Source organism: Bubalus kerabau, chromosome 17, assembly GCF_029407905.1.
Source record: "Bubalus kerabau isolate K-KA32 ecotype Philippines breed swamp buffalo chromosome 17, PCC_UOA_SB_1v2, whole genome shotgun sequence".
Lineage (NCBI taxonomy): Eukaryota > Metazoa > Chordata > Mammalia > Artiodactyla > Bovidae > Bubalus > Bubalus kerabau.
In genome coordinates, this window is record NC_073640.1 from 51,670,699 (window position 1) to 51,688,105 (window position 17,407).

The window sequence follows — 17,407 nt, forward strand, 5'->3', positions numbered from 1 at the left end:
GGTGGGGGACCAGAGGCCTGGAGGCATCTGTGGGAGGGGATGCCGGCCGGAAAGCCCAGGTCAGAGCATTTGGGAGGTTTTTTTGGTGTTTTTTACCCCTAGGAGTTTGGGATCTTAGTTCCCAGAGTAGCGCCCCCTGCAGTGGAAGCAGGGAGTCCTAACCACTAGACACCAGGGAAGCCCCAACATCTGGGAGTTTTTGAGGGAGCTGGGCCTCTCTCGTTAGGGAGGAAATAAAGGCCAGCCTCTGGGGAGCTGCGGGTCACCAGGGACATGCAGCATACAGGCCTCTCTAGCTTCCCCCTGCCTGTTTACTTCTCAGGAGAGCCCCGTAATGCTTGTGTTATTGCCACCGTCTTTTCCCCAGAGGCTCCATCAGGCCTCTTAAAAGAGTGCTCTCTGGGTTTTGTTTCATTTCATGAATGCAGGGCAGCCCTAGTCCTCGCCCCACGTATGCCCGTCCTCTCCTGATGGTTTATTTCTACTCACAAAAGCATCTGCTCTTTGTCCTTTGCTCGCTCATTCATTCATCAGCTCTGAGTCCCTCAGACATGCCAAGCCCCGAGCCGGGTGCCAGGAATTCAGCCTCGAAACAAAACACTCCTGCCCATCAGCCCACACCTTCGCGGGGCCTGCCTGGCAGGGTGGAGCTGAACTTGGGGGGCCGGTCTGGTCATCTCTCCAGGCTGGGGGTCAGGGATTTCCCTGCAGGCTGCGACCTGGGCTCTGCTTCCTGCGCTCACTCGGGGCTGAGTGTTCGCTGGCCAAGGCCTTCGCGAGCCTCCCCTCTGGGGCTCGTTGGCGAGTGTCCTGCAGCATGCAGCAGGTGTGCGTGTGTGTGTGTGTGTGTGCGCACACCAGCCGCAGCTGGCCCCCCACTCCCCTCCCCACCTGTGTGTGGAGGAGAGAGGCGGGCGTCAGCAGGGCTGGAGCCATCCCCAAGCCTCTCTGTTTTCCTTCCCCACCGCTCTGTAGACCCTCCTCACTATTTCTGTTCCTGTTCTGTTGCCGTTTTCAACTCTTCTTCTTGGAGGCTTTCTGTGCTTCCCAAAAGGTACCTGGTCTCTGTGTGCCATCCCTCACCCTCCTCCTCCTGTTCTTGCATTCCCCGCCCGCCCCCCCCTCCCCCCACAGCAGGACCCACCCTGTAGTTTGGGGCAGAGACTAGTCACTGTTGGCGCCGCGCCCCGCTCTCGGGAGCCCCGGCTCCCCTCCACCCTGTGGATCAGGACCTCTGCCCGCCCAGCCAGCGGCAGCCTTCTCTGGGGGGGATAGGAAAGGGGCCAGGTGTGCTCTGCCCATGCACCCACCACCAGCCTGCTCTGGGGGACACCGGCACCCCCTCCTCTGCCCACGCCCCAGGGCTCCCTGGTGCAGCCTCCCTTCCCAGCCAAGGGGCGGGTCCTTCCAGGCTCAGCTGCGTGGATGACCCTACTCAGCCTCACTCAGGCCTCCTCTCTGTGGGCCTCTGAGTCCATTTCCCCCACATTAGGGTACTTCAACACTTCCAGGGTCCAAGCGGAGAGAGCACACAGGCCCGGCTCCCCGAGCAGGGGCCTTAGCAGTCAGCTTCAAGGACCCCAGCAAGGCCTGTCAGGACTCAGCCATTCAGGGCACCCTCTTGCTGGCTCTGTGCTTCCTCTCCTCCCCACCTCGGGGCCTTCTGTGTGGGCCACGGACGTGCCAGCGTTCAGGGGACCTGCCTGTCAGGAGGGAGGGTCAGCAGCCCCCAGGCAGCCCTGACTGTGTGCGCTTCCCCCCCAACCCCGTCCCCCGACCCAGGCTGAGACCGCTGCCAACCGGATCTGCAAGGTGCTGGCCGTCAACCAGGAGAACGAGCACCTGATGGAAGATTATGAGAGGCTGGCCAGCGACGTGAGTGACCGCTCGCCCCCGCCCTCCCCCGGTGGCCCCGCCAGAGCTGAGGGGTCGGTCCCCTCTCATTACCCTTGGCCCGAGTCCATGTGACACCTGCGGAGCAGAGAGCAAGGACGGCAGCGAGGCCTTCTAGGGAGGCTCACAGGGCTACAGAGTGCAGTTTGACCACGCCAGTGCGCATGGTTTCACAGGACTGAGGGTCAGAGTGATGTGCCACCGAGCTTATTGGCTCCTGGCACCCCGAGCCTGGCTTCCTACAGAGATACCTAGGGACAGGGTTTTTCCCACTGCATTAGAATCAGCTGGGGAGCTTTTTATTTTATTTTTTAAAAATCTGTTGGGCACGCCACACAAAAAAAATATTAGTTCCCTGACCCAGGGATCAAACCCACACCCCCTAGAGTGGAAGCACAGAGTCTTAACCAGTGGATCACCAGGGAAGTCCCTTTATTTAAAAAAAAAATTTTAAAGGAGCTTTTTTAAAAGTTCCCACCCCTATGCAAAAATTCCTGTCCCCGTGTCCTGCACACAGAAGCCTGATTTGGTAGGATGGAGAGACACCCGAGATCCGATACAGCGACAGACAGGATGGCTGTCTGTCACGGCAGGTCCCCTGTGAGGAGGGAACTCCTGTTACCCTCTTGGCATCTATGCTGCGCAGGAGGAGCCGTTTGACTGCTCTTCTAGATCAGTGTTCCCCAGACTCTGAGATTTCACAGACCAGGAAAATTTGGGAAATATTTCCAGGCCACCTATAGCGGCCAACTTTTTCTTTTGCAAAGTTAAAGATACTTTAAACAAGAGAAATCTACCACCTGGTACCACCATCGCTGCCAACACCAAGGAAAGGTTAAGGGGCTGTGTCCAGAGTCCCAGCCTTGCCCAACAGAGGGCAGGCGGTGCCAGGCACCCAGAAGTGAACACCGTGGAGGCCTTGGGCCTCGGTTTTCTTATCCTGCCTGCGGCTGGCACATCTGCCTGCGTGGTGACTGATCTTACTCTCCTGGGATTGTTCTGGGATGTCCAGTTTGTTTGCTCGTTTGTACCCGGTCTTCACTCCATCAAAGACACGAGTGGCTCATAAAAGTACAGGTCACTTTCTTTTTTCAATTGTACTGTCTAGTTTCCTGTGCCCAGGCCCTGCGCCTGGCACCAACCACCCCAGATTGAGCCAGGCGTGTGGCCAGCCCTGCCTTGGGGCACTTACAGTTGGTGAACGGGATGCAGCAAGGTTCTCAAATACTGTTGCGTATGGCGACAGTGGATTTTTGTGCGGGCCTGATGGGGGCGGTGCGCCCACAGGGATGTCTGCATTGAGGCCATCCTGCTTAGAGGAGGGAGGAAGACCAAGAGCAAAGGCAGAAGCAGAAAGTAGCCAGAGAACAGCACTGTGATTCCAGCAGGAGTGATATTCCCAGAATCCCTGGCCATGGGATGCCCATGGGGAATCATGGAGAAGTCAGGCTGGACAGCAGGGGTGATCCCCCAAGATGGGATCCTCGAAGATCCAGGTCCCATGTGCCCATGAGCTGGAGGCAGCCTTGTCACCTGTCGGCGGGTCCCCTGCAAAGGTCACCCCGACTTTTCGTGGGCCCACAGCTCCTGGAGTGGATCCGGCGCACCATCCCCTGGCTGGAGGACCGCGTGCCGCAGAAAACCATCCAGGAGATGCAGCAGAAGCTGGAGGACTTCCGCGACTACCGGCGGGTCCACAAGCCGCCGAAGGTGCAGGAGAAGTGCCAGCTGGAGATCAACTTCAACACGCTGCAGACCAAGCTGCGCCTCAGCAACCGGCCTGCCTTCATGCCCTCTGAGGGCAAGATGGTGTCGGTGAGTGCCAGGGCCCAGGAGGCCTACGGAGCCACAGAAGCCCCGTGAGGGGTGGAGGGGCAGCTCCAGGCCACCCCCAGGCGTATTGTCTGGCCTGCACAGTCTTTCTGAACTAGAACGCACAGATCCGGGTGCAAGGCGCCGTGGGGCATACACTTGACACTTGACTGTTTCGTTTCCCCGCATCACTCCCAGGAGTTTTACTCTCATCCCAAGACCACACCATAGTTTGGAGTCATTTGAATTTGGACCTTCATTTGGCTGGGACTCCCAGACCTCCAAGTGCTTGAGATCCCTTTCCAGGAGAGGGTGATAATCACTGCACAGGCACCTTCTGATTCCCATAGCACCATGGGGGCATTCATTCATTCCGTGTCACTCATTCGTTTAGTCGGAAGGTGTAGACTGCACCTGCCTCGTGCGGGGCCCTGTGCAGGCGTGCAGGTACAGCAGAGCAGGGCGACGTGTGACCCCGCCCGTTTCTCTGCCTTCTGTGAGCATCCCTCTGGGAGGCACTGCCCCGCTGGGTGCCCCAGCCCCCCATGTAGCCCCGCCCTCTCCTGCCCCCACAGGACATCAACAACGGCTGGCAGCACCTGGAGCAGGCCGAGAAGGGCTACGAGGAGTGGCTGCTGAACGAGATCCGCCGGCTGGAGCGGCTCGACCACCTGGCAGAGAAGTTCCGGCAGAAGGCCTCCATCCACGAGGCCTGGACCGATGGTACAGCCCTCCCTGCTCCCGCCCTCCTTTCCTGGCTCTCAGACACACGCACGTGCTCACACATACATGCAGACACTTGCACACACACAGCCCCTGCTGCCTGTGTAGGCTTTGTCTGTTTCTTAGGCTCCCTTTTTTGCTGCCTCGGAACACACGTGTCACAAATGACGCTTTGGGTGCATCCAGCCCTGGGCAGCAAGGAACAGCTTGGGGCTAGGTCTCCCCAGGCTGCTCTGGCCTGGAGATCACTCACAGGTGGGCCCCTTCCTGGGTCATCTGAGAATGCAGCCCTGGGTTGGCTGTTTAGGGACATGACCCCCAGGCCTGCCCGTCTGCCCTGAGGACAGCACCCCTCCAGGCCAGTGGGGCCAGGGGCAGGCTCGCCCTGCTCCGGCAGCCTGGGTTCACACAGCCTGCCTTCCGTCCCCCTCACCCTTTGAGACCGTGAACCTCACGCTGAAGAGCCTGTCCTGGCCAGCCTGGGGTCCGAAGCACGGTCCTTAGACCAGGCCACAGAGCCACCTCCTGGCCCTGCTGCCCGACTTGCAGGTGCCGCTCACTGACCAGCCTTCGGTGTGGCCCCCCACGGGAGCTCTTTCTCACCTCCGCCCCACCCCATGCCTCCCCCGGGGGGGCTTGCCTTCCACGGGATGCCTTCTCCCAGAAGGGCTGCAGTGACCCCAGTTTCTCGGCAGCTCCACAGCTGCCTGTTCTCTTGGCTCGGGCTGCGGGATTCCATCACGTCCTGGCCCTCAGCTGGGACCCACACCAGGCTGAGATCCCAGATCCCAAGGGCCTGAGAGCCTTCAGGAAACGGCCAGCGCTTGGGAACGCTGAGGGCCTTCCACGGGGCTCCCACCCTCCCACTCTGGCCACCTCCTTCCCGCTCTGCTTCGCCCTCCTGTGACCACTCTGCTGAACTGGTTTCATGCTTCCTTGCATTGCTCAGTGTGGTTCTTCCTCCCACCCTCCTGGTCCCCCACAAGATCCTCACTGAGCCCCCGGGGGCTCCTCCAGCCCCCCCCACCCGCCCAGCTATTTGGTGTGCATGCTTGCATACTCAGTTGCTTCAGTTGTTCCAACTCTTTGCAACCCCATGGGCTGTAGCCCACCAGGCTCCTCTGTCCATGGGATTCTCCAGGCAAGAATACTGGAGTGGGTTGTCACGCTCTCCTCCAGGGGATCTTCCCGACCCAGGCATCAAACCTGGGTCTTCTGCATTTCCCGCATTGACCACCAGGTTCTTTAATACTATCACCACCTGGGAAGCCCTTTGGCAGGCAGCCCCAACCCTGGCCAGTTGCTAAGACCCACCCAGAGGCGCCCACATGGAGCCGGCCCGCCTCTGCCGGCACGTGGACACGAGGCTCTGTGGGCTGTGCTGACTGGGGCCCGTGTCATCCATGTCCCTGGCTGCTGCCCAGCAAATGCCCTCCTCACAGGAGTTCCTGAGGATCCTGGCCCTCCTGTGCCAGGGGAGGGATGCGGAGCAGGGGGAGCTGGAAGGCCAGGCGAGGACCACGAAGTCCGTGCTGGGAGGCAGGTGCCTCCCTCTGCCTCGCAGAAGCCACGCTCGTGGGTTCTGCCCCTCAGACCTGAGGGGAGGGGCATTGGCGTGTAGTTCATTTGTTGGTTCTTCATTCACTCAGTCAACAAACATCTCTCGAGCCCCTTCGCTGTGGTCAGCAGTTTCCCAGGTGGGGAAAGGTTCCTGCCCAGGGAGCTCAGAGACCAGCCAGTTTTGCCATTTCTCTCGTCAGAGGTCCCTTGTCGTTTAAGTGGGTTTTAGAGCACCCGTGTCCCCCACTTGGACTGAACCATCTGCCATCATCCATGTCATCTCTCTCCGTCATCCTTCCTTGGTCTCTGAGGACCATCCCTGTGTGTTTGCCTCCTGGGGGCCTCTTGTCAGCCCTTCAGCCTCTCTCCTGGGGCTCCAAGAGGCCTGGAAGAGGGCCTCCTGAGGCCCAGGGGAGGAGGGGTGATGGGCCCTCAGAGCTGCTTCCCTGGAACCTGGCCGGCCTTCACCTGAAGGCGTTTAGAAGTGGGTCCAGGCTTCAGCCAGGGCCCAGCCGCTCCATCGGCCTCCACATGCCCTGGCCCCGCCTCCCCTCAGGCACTCTGGCATCCAGCCCTCCCCCTCGCGTCGGCCCGGAGCCACTGGGCAGGGCTGTCCATTCTCATTCCCGAGACCTGAAGCCTCTGTCCTCTGAACCACCAATTACGCACCACAGGGCAGACCGGCCCCGCTGTAGCCCTGGGATCGGGTGGAGCAGGCTCCCTACCTGTGTGTGCAGTGGGGGCAGAGGGCAGATTGAGCTGCCGCCACCCTGTAACCCCCTCACCATCCGCTGCAGCCTGCAGGAGTGTGTGAGCCTCCACGTGGAGGCTCCTCACAGGGTCTCAGATTGTCTGGGGAGAAAGCAAAAATGAGCCCCCCCTCCCTCCCCCCCTCCCTCGGCCTGGCTGCCCCTTGGCCCGGGTCCCAGGCAGCCCTGGCTGTGGCCCCCTCCTCCCCCTTCTTCCCCCTGGCAGCTCCCTTGTGGCAGCTCTGCTGAGGCAGAGAAGTGGTAACCTGCTATTTCTGGTTCCCACCCTTGGGATAAAGCCGATCTGGAGAAGGGAATTGCAAGCTTGCCTTTGTGGTTGGGCCCACTGCCCCGGGGCTGGGGCGGCAGGGCCCCATGGAGTCAGGCTCCCAGGCCGCACCGCCCCCTGCCCGCTGGCTCGGGGCTCCATCCCTGGGACGGCTGCAGTGGGGTGGGCCTGGCTGGTGCCCACCCTTTTCGAGATCACCTCACTGGGGCTTTAGCCAAGGGGTGGCATTGGCCCCATTTTACAGAAGAAGAAGCAGGCCAGGAGAGACTGCCTGCTTGGCTGCACACAGCAGGCAGCTGTTGGGATTTTCTGGTGCCAGCTGAGGAGGGTTTGGTCTCTTGGGTGCGCACTCTGGGAATAGCCCAAGGTTGCTTTAGAGGTTAGGGGTCCTAGCATCTCCCCCTCAGTTCTTTGCGGTACTGAGTGTGCAGGGCTCCTCGCCTGAGCTTCTGTCCCAGGGTGTATAATTAGCCAGGCTCCGGGCCTAATAACAGTGTTCCTCCCTTCCTTCAAAGGGCCTGACATGGGTCCTGCCTCACTGCACACAGAAAGCCCTTAGGGTAGCATGGAACAGATGTGTGATAGGACTTCCTCCCTGAGGGGGCCTGGCGCCCAAGGGCCAGGGAGCAGGCATAGGGGTCAGGATCCCGGAAGAGCCCCAAGTCAGACTTCCCCTCCCCTCTGCACCCCGCCACCCCCCTGCACTGCTGAGGCCCAGTTAGGCCCTCTGCAGGTGGGTGTTGATGTTTCCAGCCTTGGTAGCACTGTCCAGATTCTTACATTCTGCCAATAAAGGACTTCCCAGGTGGCGTAGTGGTCAAGAACCCACCTGCCAACGCAGGAGACGTTGAGATGTGGGTTTGATCTTTGGGTTAGAAAGACCCCCCGGAGGAGGAAATGGCCACCCACTCTAGCGTTCTTGCCTGGAGAGCCCCATGGACAGAGGAGCCTGGTGTTCTGCAGTCCATAGGGTCATAAAGAATCGGACACGACTGAGCGACTTGGCGTGCACCAATAAAAGACACTAAGTCTAGAACACAGAGCCTGAGTTGGGATATCTGACTCACACCCACCAACCCCACAGTGTCTCCCAGCCCCATCCAGGAGGTGTTATAGCTGGGCTTAGAAATACCTTCGAAGGAGCAAGGGAAAAGGTTCCCGGGGTTTCCGGCTTTCATGGCAGCCTCCTCGCCAAGGCAGGGCATGGGGTCTGTACCCCACTCCCCTCCCTCTGGTTGGACACCCCCTCTGGACACCCGCGACGCTGTTGACCAAGCACCCCTGCCCTCCGCCCCACCTCAGGGAAGGAGGCCATGCTGAAGCACCGGGATTATGAGACGGCCACCCTGTCGGACATCAAGGCCCTCATCCGCAAGCACGAAGCCTTCGAGAGCGACCTGGCCGCCCACCAGGACCGGGTGGAGCAGATTGCTGCCATCGCCCAGGAGCTCAAGTATGTGTGGGCTCATGGTCCCCCGTCACCTGCTTCCCTGCCAGCACCTGGCCCGGGGCAGTGGTGGGGCAGTGGTGGAGGGGTTCCCCTGGTCCTTTCCACCCTCACCCCTTCCTTTCCCATGCCAGGAAGGAGCCTTACGGGGTGATGCCTTTTGTCCGCCTGTCTTAACTCCAGATGAGACCCATAGTGGGATCTACGTTCCCCAGTAGAAGGGAGGTCTCTGGCCCCCTGAGGTGGTGGGCGGCCTAGCCTCCACGGCCCCCACCCATGGCTCCCCAAGGGGAGTTGGGCTGCACAGAGAGCCCATTGTTCGGCCCGGCCTCTTCCCTCTGCTGCTCAGAATACACTTATTGTAAGAGCTTCCAGGCAGCCGGTTCTCTGCCCTCCCCGCCCCATCCCAGTCAGATAAACTCGTGCACACAATTAGTACACTGAGTCTCCAGCACAGTGAAAGGGAGCCTTATTCCCCCAGCGGAGCGGCCAGCAGCAGGCAAGGCCCAGGGAGCGGGAGGCCCCAGCCATTACTTCATGGAAAATCCACAGGCCCTGGAGGGGCGGCAGGGCTCCCAAAATAGCCGTCTGCTCAAAAATAGGATCCTTGGCTGGAGTTGGCCTTTCAACAGACACCTCCCACCCTGTCACAGTCGTCCCCGAAGTTCTGCCTGTTCCTCCAAGGCGGGGGCCCAGCGGCGAGGCCTGGAGGAGCCCCACGCCGGGCAGGGCTGTCTCCCTGACTCACTCCCTCCTCACTGCCCAGCTGCTCTGGGGCTCCCCGTGTGCTTGCCCAGGGGCAGAAGTACTAGCAGGCACAGTCCTGGGTACACACGCCCTCACAGGGCACTGTTGGAGGCCCTGCAGCTCCTCTAGGATCAAGCTCCCTGTACCTGGCACGTCCAGGCCGAGGAGAGTGAGGTCACAGATACAGATGCCCACCATCTGCAGGGGTTGTGAGGATGGGACAGGCGAGCCCCTGGACGCTGGTTGGCAACAGACTTGCAGTCAGCGCTAGGCCAGCCCACTGCTCGGGCACTGGGAATGGCCATGTGAAACCCATCGCCCTGAGCCAGGGAGCTGACGGTCCCCCAGGCAACTCTCTGGACAGTTGCCCTGGAGGAAGGGGGGAGGGTTGTATGGGGTGCCGCCCATTCCCCCGCAGATGAGTCAGAGGCCAAGGGCAGCCTGGGCTGAGCCTGGATGGGCAGCCCGGCTGGTCATCGATTGATGATAATGACGAAAGCTCAGAGCACTCAGGGCCTTCCATGTGCCAGCTCGTCAGTCCCATTGATCCTCTGTTACAGAGCTGGGACTGAGGCACCCAGAGGCCAAGGGGCCTGCCCCGGGTCACACAGCTAGGGAGTGAGTGAGATGCGAGAGGAACCCAGGCCAGCCCGGCCCCTGCGTGGAACACTGCCTGGCTGCTCCTCCAGCTCTTGCCTGCTCCCCTGGCCCCTGTATCCTGCCTGACCGTCTGGTCACCCTAGACCTGTGCACCGACTAGGAGCCTACTGCTGGGAGTGCCCAAGTGTAACCCCAGGAGGCAGGAGGCCTGGGGCTGATGCTCAGGAGTGGGGTCGGGGGGCAAGAGCTATGGTATCAGCTCAGTGTTCCCAACCTCAGTCAAGGCAACAGTAATACCCATTCCCTGATCAGCTTGTTTTTTGTTTTTTTTCCTTGAATATATTGTTAGTTGCTTAGCATGAGATTGCAGGCTAGTCACACACTTTTTTCCTAATACCCATAAAAACATATCCTTTAGTAACTTCCTGCTCTTACCCACTGGGCGCCAAGGACTGCTCTCAGCACTTCACATGTGTTAAGTAACTTGGTGTCCTCACAACCCCACCCCCATCTCACAGATGAGAAAACCGAGGGATCCAGAGGGAATTCACTTGCCCAGGGTCACACAGGTTCAAAATCAGGAGCTGGAATTCACGCCTAGGGAACTTGGCTCCAGAGCCTTGTCCTGTAACCAGCATGCTCTGCTAGACTTTCTTTAAATGGAAAAAGCAAGTCCAGGGGACTTCCCTGGGGGTCTACTGGTCAGGACTCTGTGCTTCCACTGCCGCGGGTTTGGGTTTGACTGCTGGTCGGGGAACTCAGATCCCACAAGCCACATGGCACAGCCCAAAAAACAATCCAGATAAGGCATGGTTGAGGGTCACAGTCTGGGAGCCCTGCGTCAGCAGCTCTTGACAGGAAGCTCTGTTGTCCTCTCCCCGCCAACCCCCTCGCCAGTTCCTCTTGCCTCAGCCCAGAGAGGTGGTGTCCCCCAGCACCAGGGCCTGGGACACGTGTGGGCGGGCGGGTCCGGCAATCCCTGCCCGCACTGGGTCTCACCACCCCTCTGCCCGGTCCACAGTGAGCTGGATTACTACGACTCCCACAACGTCAACACACGCTGCCAGAAGATCTGTGACCAGTGGGACGCCCTTGGCTCTCTGACCCACAGTCGCAGGGAAGCCCTGGAGGTGAGCGGTGGCGGGGGTGGGGGTGGGTGCCCTCAGAGCTTCCCAGACCCCGGCCCACCATGCACGGCCCCTGCTGGCCCACTGACCTCCCTCCTCTGTCCTTGTCGCACCAGAAAACAGAGAAGCAGCTGGAGACCATCGACCAGCTGCACCTGGAGTACGCCAAGCGGGCGGCCCCCTTCAACAACTGGATGGAGAGCGCCATGGAGGACCTCCAGGACATGTTCATCGTCCACACCATCGAGGAAATCGAGGTCCGCCCCTTCCCGCCACCATTTTCAGGGCTCGTGGGCCCTCTGGGGGCTGGGCTGCCCCCTCACCCCTTCTCTTCACGTCCCCCAGGGTCTGATCTCAGCCCACGACCAGTTCAAGTCAACGCTGCCAGATGCTGACAGGGAGCGGGAGGCCATCCTGGCCATCCACAAGGAAGCCCAGCGGATCGCCGAGAGCAACCACATCAAGCTCTCAGGCAGCAACCCCTACACCACCGTCACTCCCCAGATCATCAACTCCAAGTGGGAGAAGGTAGGTGGCACCCAACCACCCACCCGCTGGCATGCCAAGAAGGGGCTGCCAGGTGAAGGGCTGACCCCTGACTGCCCCTGCGCACGTGCCCCACCCCCCCACCCCCCCCAGGTGCAGCAGCTGGTGCCCAAACGGGACCACGCCCTCCTGGAGGAGCAGAGCAAACAGCAGTCCAACGAGCACCTCCGCCGCCAGTTCGCCAGCCAGGCCAATATTGTGGGGCCCTGGATCCAGACGAAGATGGAGGTGAGGGCCAGTCATCCCAGCCCTGCCACCCTCGCCCCCCCGCCACACCCCAAGAATGTCTTGGCAAAATTGAGCAAGAGCCCCCGCTGAATGGGAGGCTGCCCATCCCTGGCAGGAGGTCCGCAGTGCTCTGTGGGGCCAGTGGACTTGGGGGCCTCGTGGGATCGGGAAGGTTATATAGATGGAAATGGCAGTGCCATCCAGCACAAGACTGTGCTGGGGTCAGGGAGAGGCGGTCTCAAGTCGACTCTGCCCTCAGCTGCTGCTCTGGAGTCAGGCACACGTAACCTCTGTTCCTCAGTGTTGTCATCCCTGAAAGGGGACGGAGACTGTTACTTCATTTCCTCAGTGAACAGTTGGGCACTGCCCTGCGCCAGCCCCCTCGTGAGCACCGCGGTGTCGCTGTGACCAAGGTGGTCCAAGCTCAAACCCTCACGAGCATGCGCATTCCGCCCTGGTGATCCAGCCCCGGGGAGGCTTGTAACCATGCCCCTCAATGCCCTTCGGGCTACTGGTGACCAAGCGGCATCACTGAAACTCACAACCAGTCTGAGAGGTCTGGGCAGGCAGCCCAGGGCATAGTACCAGCCGCCGTGGCGGGGCGAGGCGTGGGGGCGCTCAGGAGCCTGGGTTCTGAAGCGGGCCAGGCCTGGGTTCCCAGCCCGGCTCTGCCTTGTACTGTGATAAGCTGCCCTCTCCCGGCCTCAGTTTCCAGCTCTGCAGAAGGGGCTTGTCCCAGGCTTGGGCTTCATAGGGAGGGAGCGGTGGGGGTGGACCTGTGAAGCGCTAGGGCAGAAACTGATCACTGCTGCTGCGCTGGAGGGCGGGGCTGGGGGGACAGTCAGTGAGCGGCAGGCCTTCTGGGAGAGGACCCCCAGGCTGGAGGCGACCTCTCCGCCACCACCACCACCACCAATTCGCGGTGTGGTGGCCAGTGACAGGCCTCCTCCCGGTGGCTGGTGGTGGCCGAGGGCCTGCCAGCCCCAGCCCAGCGCCGCCCTCCCCTGTGCAGGAGATCGGGCGCATCTCCATCGAGATGAACGGGACGCTGGAGGACCAGCTGAGCCACCTGAAGCAGTATGAGCGCAGCATTGTGGACTACAAGCCCAACCTGGACCTGCTCGAGCAGCAGCACCAGCTCATCCAGGAGGCCCTCATCTTCGACAACAAGCACACCAACTATACCATGGAGGTGCGCCCTGCTCGTCCTGCCAGCCCGAGCCAGGCTGCCGCCTTCTTCCGAGTGGTTTTTGCCCTGTAGAAGAGCCGGCTCCCGCTTCCTCTCTCTCCTCTTTCACTCTGACCGCAGAGACTGGATCTCATGTTCATATTTTTTGAAAAGTTGACTTCCTTACCAGTACTCTCCCCTCACCACAATAACATGCATTTCAGGACAAGCTCCTGAAGAGCCGGGAGGGCAGCAGCACCTGCCCCCTAATATGACCTCAGCCATTTGATCCTTTGGTCCTTGCTTGAGGGCGTGGGTCCAGCCAATGTGTGCAGAAGTCCCAGCATCAGGGCTGGTTGCTGTCAGACTGGCAGCTTGAAATGATCCCCAGTGATAGGCCCTGAGACCATGCAAATCCGAGGGTGCCACTAAATAAAAGGAATGGAGAGGGGTTTCCCCAGAAAGCTAGATAAGCGTTGCCTGGAACATCTCTGCAGGGTTCCCACGAGGATCCTGGCATGGGTGTCAGGCCCCAGTCCTCTGCTGCCTCGTGACCGGGACGTACACCAGCGGGATGTGAACCAGGGCCCTGGTGGGTGGGCAGAGGCAGGCGTGAGGCTGTGTCCCTGTGTGCACGGGAGCACACGGGAGTGCGTGGGGCTGGGTTGGCACTGAGAGAGGGTTAGGAGAAGCCCAAGTCTGACCCCCCTGAGCTGCAGCTACTGTGGGACCACTGGCCCAGCCACACTCTCGCCCTGGTTCCTCCCCAGCACATCCGGGTGGGCTGGGAGCAGCTGCTCACCACCATCGCCCGCACCATCAACGAGGTCGAGAACCAGATCCTCACCCGCGACGCCAAGGGCATCAGCCAGGAGCAGATGCAGGAGTTCCGGGCGTCCTTCAACCACTTCGACAAGGTGAGCGGCTCCCTCAGCCCCCGTCTTCCCTCCCTCCCTCCTGTCACCTCCCACCCCGCCCCCTCCGTCTTCACATCTGTCTGTCTGTTCACATCACGGTCCCTGAATATCAGAGGCCACTCACGGGCTGATGGGGACCCAGCTTCCCTCAGGAGGAGAAAGGGGAACCCCTGGCTCTGTCCCTGGGGCTATGCCTCCTCACCCACCTGCCAGGGCAACCCTAAACGGACAAGTGCAGCACCCCGGGGATCCAAGACAGACAGACACCCAGACAGGTGCCAGCACCCCCGGGGATCCGAGACAGACAGACACACAGACAAGTGCCAGCACCCCCAGGGATCCAAGACACACACACTCACTGTTCTTAAAAGTCAGACGTGGTCTGGTAGCCCTGTTAAAGGGGCCCCCGCACGCCAGTTCGCCCCATGCCCTCCCTGCTGGGCCTGAGGTGTCATCCGCCTGCCCTCCGTGGGAAGGATGTACTCCAGGGGTTAGCAGGGCCCTGCATTCCACACAGGAGGGGCAGTCCCCTCTCTCCCACCCCAGATCCTGGAGGCCAGGACAGCTCCCCCGTTCCCTCCCAGGAGTCCTGGGTCTTGAGTCCTGCACCTCTCAGCCCCTGCCCCTGCCCTGGCCCAGAGGAGGCGGGGTGAGGCCTCTGACCACCCTCCAGGTGCCCACCCCGGCCGTCACCTTGTCCTCGTCACCTCTAACTCTGTGTTTCCCTTCCCCCCGTGTGTCCCCCTCCCCCGCCCTCTGCATGTGACCCTGGCCCCCGGCCCCGCCTCTGCCGGCCTGGTCTCCACACCACCCACCCCTCGTGCACACCTGCCTCCGGATGCCGCCGGCAGGACCACGGCGGGGCGCTGGGGCCGGAGGAGTTCAAGGCCTGCCTCATCAGCCTGGGCTACGACGTGGAGAACGACCGGCAGGTACGCGCCCCCGGGGCCCCAGCGGACCGTGGCATTAACTGCTCTTCTCTCTCTCTCTCCTTCTCTCTGTCTCCCTTCCCTCGGCCACCCCACCCCTCGCCATTGTGTACCATCTCACCGGCTCTCTTGCCTCCTCCTCCCTGCCCTGTGTCTCTCCGGACGCCTGCCCCCTTACCTGGTCTCTCGGGGCCGCCTCTGTCTGCCCTGCTCCCGCCACTGTCCTGTCTCCCTGCTGTGCGCACGGGGCGGCCCCTCTTGCCTACTCTGGGCCCGGCCTCCTCTGCTGTCCCTGGGTCCTGGAGCAGAAGCAGACAGGCAGCATGGACTCCGATGACTTCAGGGCTCTGCTTATCTCCACAGGATACAGCCTGGTATGCCGCCTCTGCCTGCCCTGCTGCTCGGCCTTTCCCCTCCCGCCCCCCTCTCACCCTCCTCACCGCCTCCAGAGTCTCCGTGTCCTCGGGGACCCTCCTCCACCAGAGCAGCGCAGCCTGGCCTTCCTCCTCCTCCTCCTCCGCTGCCTCTGCTGGGCGGGGTCCCTCCGACGACGCCCCCGCCCCCCAGAGCCTCCCACCTCCTGCCCTGGAAGTCTCCGGAGAGAGGAGGCCAGGCCTCCCACGCTCCCCGCTTCTCTTTCTCTGTCTTTCTCTCTTTTCTTCCTCGCCCTCCAGAGCTAACTTGTAAGCCAGGGCTGAGGAGCAGTAGGCCTGTTTGATCCTCACCCCAACTCCCCACTTCCCAGGATCATGGGAGGGGCGGAGCGGAGGGCGCATGGGGCGGCGGGTGCTGGGGGAGTCGGGACCCTCAGAGGCCCGCCGACGCCACCGGTCCCGTGTGCTGGGGCTAGGCCCTGCTCTCCTGGCCCCATGTTCCAGCCACTGGGCCAGGCCCGGCCTGCCCTGCGCTGCTCAAGGGCCACCTGTCCCCCGCCCACCCCCCCTCGCAGGGCGATGCCGAGTTCAACCGCATCATGAGCGTGGTGGACCCCAACCACAGCGGCCTCGTGACCTTCCAAGCCTTCATCGACTTCATGTCGAGGGAGACCACTGACACAGACACGGCCGACCAGGTCATCGCGTCCTTCAAGGTCCTGGCCGGGGACAAGGTGAGCCAGACACCCGGCAGACGGGCACTCAGGGGCCACGTGGGCCAGCGTACTTGCCAGGGGTGGGTGGGGGGTGACCCAGATTCCTGCCCTGCCGCCCCCCAGAACTTCATCACAGCCGAGGAGCTGCGGAGAGAGCTGCCGCCTGACCAGGCCGAGTACTGCATCGCCCGCATGGCGCCCTACCAGGGCCCTGACGCCGTGCCCGGCGCCCTCGACTATAAGTCCTTCTCCACAGCCCTGTACGGAGAGAGCGACCTGTGAGGCCCGGCTCGGAGAACCCCCGACCAAACGCCCCCCTCCTCACAGCCTCCCGGAGGGGCTGGGGGAGCCCTTCCATCCCACCTCCCCACCGCGAGGGCCCCCGGCCCGCTCCTCTGACTCTGTATCTATGCAAAGCACTCTCTGTCGGTCTTGCTCGGGGGGCGGGTGGGCAGGGAGGGGCTGGGGCAGGCTCTCTCCTCTCTCTCTGTGGTCGGCCACAAGGCTCTCCCTCCCCCTGGATGGGGGCCGGGAGGCTTACGGGGGTCAGCGCTTCTGGTCTGGTAAATATATATGATGTATTGTTTCGTTTTGGGTTTTTTTTTTTTCTAACTTTGTGGAGGGAACAGTGGATCCTCACAGCAAAACAGGCCCCCTCCAAGCCCTAGAAACGGCACCCCCACCCCTTCTCCCCCGAGGTCCCTTCACGGCCTCCCACATCCAGGCCAAAGCCCGACGTGCCTTGTCCAGGAACCGCCGAGCCTGCGATGGGCCCCGCAGAGGGTGCCCGGGCCGCCCGGCAGGAAAGAGGACCTGCCTGCTCCGTCTCCCCTCCCCTCCAACTTGGTGTTGCCAGGACGTGAGGGGCTTCAGCTCAGTCCCCTCCTCTTCTGCGATAGGAGTGGGGCCAGGCAGACCAGCCTCCGGCCCTCACCCCCAGACACCCCCCTCTTTGCTTTGTCTGGACCTGTGTATCTCTTCAGATTTTCTAAGGACCACCCTCCTTCCCCAAACCGCCCCCCTTCCCAACACACACACACACATACAAATTCACAAAAAAACAAAAGCTATTAAAAAAAAAATCAACCTTTCAGAGAATTCCTATTTACTTTATTAACTTACGGATTTATTATATATATTCACCTAGCAACATATCTTCGCCGCCTCTTGCTCTCATAATGAAGACATAGCTGATTGGCTCCCCTCCCCCAACCCCTCCCCGATTCTCTCTGATGTCTGCCGTCGGGCATGGGTCTCTGGGGACCCTCCTGAGGTGGAGGGTGGGCTGCTGCCCTAGCTGCCTGTTAGTGGATGGTTTTGCTCTCCCTTCCCTAACCGCCACCCCCCGCCTTATTTTTTTGAGTTTATTCTTGATTTTTTTTTTTTCCCCCCGGTTTCTGGATAAACCTCCCTTCTGGGGACAAGATAATAAAACATGTAATATTTTTAAGAAGGATTTCTACAGCGTCCTGTTTTTCTATCCCTGTTCTCCACTTCTTTGGAGAGTGATGATGGAGCACCCCTTCCCAGAGCGAAGTGGGGGCTTGGGCATGCCCTAGTCCTTGTTCCCGTGAGTGTGTGA

At 61.2% G+C, this 17,407-nt stretch overlaps 1 protein-coding gene across 2 annotated transcripts in view; it reads left to right on the top strand.

The window, feature by feature from the left end:
• The window catches only part of ACTN4 (actinin alpha 4), a 74,335-nt gene extending 57,054 nt beyond the window's left edge, over positions 1-17,281 (top strand). For both annotated transcript variants that reach the window (XM_055553540.1, XM_055553539.1), the window contains exons 9-21: positions 1,783-1,875; positions 3,478-3,708; positions 4,281-4,428; positions 8,329-8,479; positions 10,842-10,950; positions 11,064-11,204; positions 11,293-11,475; positions 11,587-11,721; positions 12,734-12,913; positions 13,660-13,806; positions 14,658-14,738; positions 15,685-15,843; positions 15,949-17,281. In XM_055553540.1, coding sequence (XP_055409515.1) covers positions 1,783-1,875; positions 3,478-3,708; positions 4,281-4,428; positions 8,329-8,479; positions 10,842-10,950; positions 11,064-11,204; positions 11,293-11,475; positions 11,587-11,721; positions 12,734-12,913; positions 13,660-13,806; positions 14,658-14,738; positions 15,685-15,843; positions 15,949-16,107 — 1,917 coding nt within the window. In that variant the 3' untranslated portion in view covers positions 16,108-17,281. The remainder of the gene's footprint in view (positions 1-1,782; positions 1,876-3,477; positions 3,709-4,280; positions 4,429-8,328; positions 8,480-10,841; positions 10,951-11,063; positions 11,205-11,292; positions 11,476-11,586; positions 11,722-12,733; positions 12,914-13,659; positions 13,807-14,657; positions 14,739-15,684; positions 15,844-15,948) is intronic.
• Positions 17,282-17,407: the final 126 nt, after the last annotated feature.